Source organism: Aptenodytes forsteri, unplaced genomic scaffold (genome assembly GCF_000699145.1).
Source record: "Aptenodytes forsteri isolate BGI_AS27 unplaced genomic scaffold, ASM69914v1 Scaffold634, whole genome shotgun sequence".
Taxonomy (NCBI): Eukaryota; Metazoa; Chordata; class Aves; order Sphenisciformes; family Spheniscidae; genus Aptenodytes; species Aptenodytes forsteri.
Window position 1 is genome coordinate 109,255 of NW_008793943.1, and position 5,024 is coordinate 114,278.

General features: G+C 57.7%; 1 protein-coding gene across 1 annotated transcript in view; it reads right to left on the reverse strand.

Moving 5' to 3' along the window:
• LOC103894737 (solute carrier family 22 member 6) overlaps positions 1 to 983 on the reverse strand; it is a 6,232-nt gene extending 5,249 nt beyond the window's left edge. The window contains exons 1-2 of the mRNA XM_019470566.1: positions 606 to 983; positions 412 to 515 (exon numbers count right to left, since the gene is read on the reverse strand). Of these exons, the coding sequence (XP_019326111.1) occupies positions 412 to 515; positions 606 to 983 (482 nt within the window). The remainder of the gene's footprint in view (positions 1 to 411; positions 516 to 605) is intronic.
• Positions 984 to 5,024: the final 4,041 nt, after the last annotated feature.

Below are 5,024 nucleotides of genomic sequence, written 5' to 3' on the forward strand. Positions count from 1 at the left end.
GGATGGGGGCTACGGGGTGCTGGAGATGCTGGGACGGGGGACACGGGGTGCTGGGGCCACCGGAACGGGGGTTGTGGGGTGCTGGGGCCACCGGGATGGGGACATGGGCACTGGGATGGGGGGGGGCAATGGGGGGGCTGGGAATTCTGGGACAGGGACATGGGGCACTGGGATGGGGACACAAGGCATCTGGAACACTGGGATCGGGGAATATGGGCGCTGGGAATACTGGGAAGAGTGACCTGGGGGCAGTGGGGACAGTGGGACAAGCCGTGCTGGGACAGACCCACCCCGGGGGGGCACTGGGGACACCAGGGGCCAGAGGGAGGGGAGGACATCCCTGTGCACAGCTCTCCCCGCTTCCCAGTTCCTCCCAGTTCATCCCAGTACAGCTCCGGGATGGCCACGCACTTGTCGGAGAGGACCCCGAAGAGGCCAGAGCCCAGGAGGATCCCGGCCATGTAGATGGACTGGGCCACCTGCCTCAACGTCTTGGACTCGCACACCAGGTCCCACTGCCAGCGGGAGAGGACATGGGGGGGGTCAACACCCAGACACCTGGGTCCCCCCCGCCACCCAGGGCGGGGCTGTGGGCCACCCCTCACCTCGGTCACGATGGTGTGAGCGAAGACGCCGTCGTGGTAAGTCCAGCCGTCATGGCAAGGCTCGGTGGCCGCCCCGTTAGCCGTGCCATTGACCGTGCCGTTGACCTCTAAGAGGTGCCACTGGGGTTCCACGTAGCGGCGGCAACGCTGGGGACGGTGGTGGCCATCAGAGGGGATGGAGACGAGGAGTGGGACATCCCCGACGCTGTCATTGGCCAGGGGCCGAGGCCGGCAGTGGTGCTCGGGGACACCGGCAGTGAAGTTCTGCAGGAGGTTGTGGCTGGCCAGCATGAGCAGCGGAATGGCCAGGGCGGCCACGTAGGTCACCTGGAAGCGGCCCATCCCGCCCAGGCGGGCCAGCAGCTCCACGAAGGTCATGGTGGGACGAGGGATGGAGCTGGGGAGGAAGGGCCCAGGTCAGCTGGAGGGTGGGAGGAGGAGAAGAGGTTGAAGGATGGGCCGAGGAACGGCCGAGGAACGGCCCAGGGGTGGTTTGGAGGAAGGGGTGAGGGTTGGATCAACGGATGGGCCAAGGGATGGGTGAGGAATGGCCGAGGGGTGGTTTGGATGGTCAGTGAATGGACAGATCCAAGGAGGGGCCGAGGAACGGCCGAGGAACGGCCCAGGGGTGGTTTGGAGGAAGGGGTGAGGGTTGGATCAACGGATGGGCCAAGGGATGGGTGAGGAACGGCCGAGGAACGGCCCGGGGGTGGTTTGGAGGAAGGGCTGAGGGACAGGTGGAAGGACAGGCCAAGGGATGGACAAGGGACGCAGCAGAGGAAGGGCCGAGCAGCAGCGAAGGGGTGGGTTGGAGGACGGTGGAGGGACAAGACCAGGATTGGCCGAGGGACGGGACCGGGGATGGCCAAGGGATGACCAAGGGCCCAGCCGAGGAGAGGTGGGGGGGAGAGCTGAGGACGAGGGATGGACCAACGGACAGACCACGGGAGGGACAGAGGGATCAAGGAGGGGGGGGTGGGGTGTCAAGGGAGGGACTGAGGGACAGATGGAGGAAGGAATCGAGGACCCTCCATTGATCATCTGTTGATCGGTCTATCAATCTATCGACCAGTCTATTTATCGGTCTATTGACCTATCGATTGATTGGTCCGTCCATCGATCCACCGGTCTCCCTATAGGTCTATCGGTCGGTCTATCCACGTACCGATCTATCAGTCTGTCTGTCGATGATCTATCGGTTCCTCTATTGATCTCTCGGCGCCTCGCTCGCTCGCTCCGTCTCTTGATCTGCCGATCGCTCCGTCAGTGTCGCTATCAATCTGTCGGTCTCTATTGATCTCTTGGGGTGTCTATTGATCTGTCGGTCTATCAGTCTGTCAGTCTCTCTGCCTGTCAATCTATCAATCTCTGGATCTAATTGATCAATCTACCTACCAGTCTATCAACGTCGCTATCGATCGATCTCTATTGATCTATTGGGGTGTCTGCTGATATATCAGTCTCTCAATCTGTCAGTCTCTCTGTCTATCGATCTATTGATCTATCACTCGATCTATCGATCTATCACTCGATCTATCGATCTAATCGGTCGATCTACCTGTCATTCTATCAATCTCAGTCTCTATTGACCTACCAGTCGCTGATTATTTATTTCTTGCTATCAGCTCGGCCCCTCGCTGCTCTGCCTCCTCCTCCTCCCTCCCCCCACATTATCGGTTGATCAGTCAATCAATCAATCGATCGATCCTCTCTCCCGTCTGTCCTACCGCTCTCGCAGTAGGTTCATCCCTCCAATGATCCCTCGCGATCAATCGATCCCTACCTGCCCTTCTGCTCCTCTCCCTCTCTCTGCCACTCTCTCGGTCTCCAGCTCGGTCTCTCCGGCCACCCGCTGTCCTTCCGTCCCTCCCTCCGTCCCTCCCTCCCTCTGCCACTCCCACTCGCTCTTTCTCCAGCCCTCCTTCGCCCCTCGGTCGATCGATCGATCAATCGGCCGATGGATTTCTCGATTGCCCATGCCAACCGTCATCCAGCTGGCGGATCTGCCCCCCCAGCCCTCTGCCCCGACTCCTCACCCTGTCAATCGAGCGATTTATCTGCTCATCTACAGAGGTCTGGTGATCAATCTATTGATCTCCCCCTCTCTATCCCTCGATCTATTGGTCTCCCTGTCAATCAATCCAGCGAGCTCTTTCTCTATTGATAAATTATTGATCTTTAGCTCTCTGTCATCTATAATGTGTTGATCATCAATTAGTCCATAATCTCTCTCTCTATTTATTAATTTATTGGTCTATATGTTTCTGTTGATCAATCTATCGATCTATTGATCAATCTATCGTTCTACAGCATCTCTATTGATCCGTCTGATGGTCTGCATGTCGCTATTACCGATAAATTGAGCTATAATCTATTCATTGATCGACCCAGTGGTCTGTATTTTTCTACTGATGAATCTGTTGAGCCACGATCCACCAATCAATCTAATGATCTGTCTCTGTTGATCCATCTATTGGTCTGTCGATCGATTTATTGATTTTTAATCTTTCTATGGATCAATGTATCTGTCTTAATCTCTCTATTGACCAGTCTATTGGCCTATAACCTTTCTATTGATTGATTTATTGATCTCTAATCTCTCTGTTGATTGATCTATTGGTCTCTCTCTATTGATCAACCTATTGACCTATAATCTATTGATCTTAATCTATCTATTGACTGGTCTATCAGTCTCTATTGATCAATCTATTGAGCTTTAATCTCACTATTGATCAATCTATTGACCTATAACCTCTCCATTGATCAATATAATCGTCTTTATCTATTGACTGGTCTATTGGTCTCTATTGACCAATTTATTGATCTTAAATCTCTCTATTGATCAATCTCTTGAGCTTTAATCTCTCTCTCGAGCAGTCTGTTGGCTCTGAGGCTCTCTCCTCTCTCCTGATCAACACATCGATCTCTCTATTGATCCACTCACCTGATCGTCGCTCTAGCTATCGCCCAAACTCTCCCAGCACCAAATCCCGCTCTCCGGAGCCGTCTGCTGGCAGCTACCACCCCTCGGCCCCGCGGCTGTCCATGGCCACGGCCCTGTCCCCGTCCCTGTCCCCACTCCTATTTAAAGCCACCCCCGGTCCCGGTTAACGTTTGACTCCGGCGGGAGCAGATCCCGCTGTGGGTCAGTGGAGACGATCATCAGGCGGAAATGCTGGTGCTGGCCATGCCGGTCCCCAACCAGGGATGCCCGACGCCTCCCTGGGGCCATCCCATCCTCTCCATCCTCTTCCTCGCCGAGGAAGCCCCCATCCCCAGGTGGATGGGGACCCCCCTAGCCCCCCTCGGCTTGTTTTCACCGTCCATGGTGCGTGATTCGTGGGACAAAGTCCCTGGGGCCCTGAACCGGATCCCCGGGAGCCCCTTGGACCCCGGGCAGGAGGGCAGGGGGAGGCAGCAGAGCGTAGGCAGGAAGGGGCGGCGACCAGGGGACTTTGGGGGTGGCTTGGCAGGGGGGAGGACGTTTGGGTCCTCACTGGCTGGGTGGTTGGAGAGAAGGGTGCGGTGGGTGCTGGGTGGCCGGACGCTTAGGTCCTTGGGATCCATGGGGCCTTGGGAGGTCTGGGCACCTGGATTCCTGGGATCCCTGGGTCCTTGGGACATCTGGGTCTTTGGGATCCCTGGGTCCTTGGGATCCCTGGGTCCTTGGGACATCTGGGTCCTTGGGATCCTTGGGTCCTTGGGATCCCTGGGTGCTCGGGAGGGATCCCTGGGTCCTTGGGACATCTGGGTCTTTGGGACTTGGGATCCCTTGGGATGTCTCTAGGCACCCGGACGGCTGGGTCCTTGGGATCCCTGGGCCCTGGGTCGTCCTTGGGATCCTTGGGTCCTTGGGATCCCTGGGTCCTTGGGATGTCTCTAGGTACCCGGACATCTGGGTCCTTGGGATCCCTGGGTCCTTGGGATGTCTCTAGGCACCCGGACATCTGGGTCCTTGGGATCCCTGGGTCCTTGGGACGTCTGGGTCCTTAGGGTGTCTGGGTCCTTGGGACATCTGGAAGCCTGGGTCCTTGGGATCCCTGGATCCTTGGGATGCCCGGACACGTGGGTCCTCAGGATCCCTGGGTCCTCAGGACGCCTGGGTCCTCCCTGCGCTCTTGACCGTGACTCTCCCTCCCTCGCAGCTCCGGCGCAGGCAGAGGGGAGGAGGGGACGGTGGAAGGGGGGGACGCGATGCCGAGGTCACAGCACCCCGCTGGGTCCCATATTTGCCTTCAGGGCGGGACGGCCAGGCTGTGCGGGACCCCCCGCGGCCGTGGGAAAACACCCCCCGCCCCCCACCCCTCCGCCCTCCCCTTGGCTGCGTTTCACACGATTTTTGCTTTTATTGTTTTTATTCCAGCACAGAAAAACCATCCTGCGAAGCGGCATTTGGGGGGGGGGACACACACGCCACAC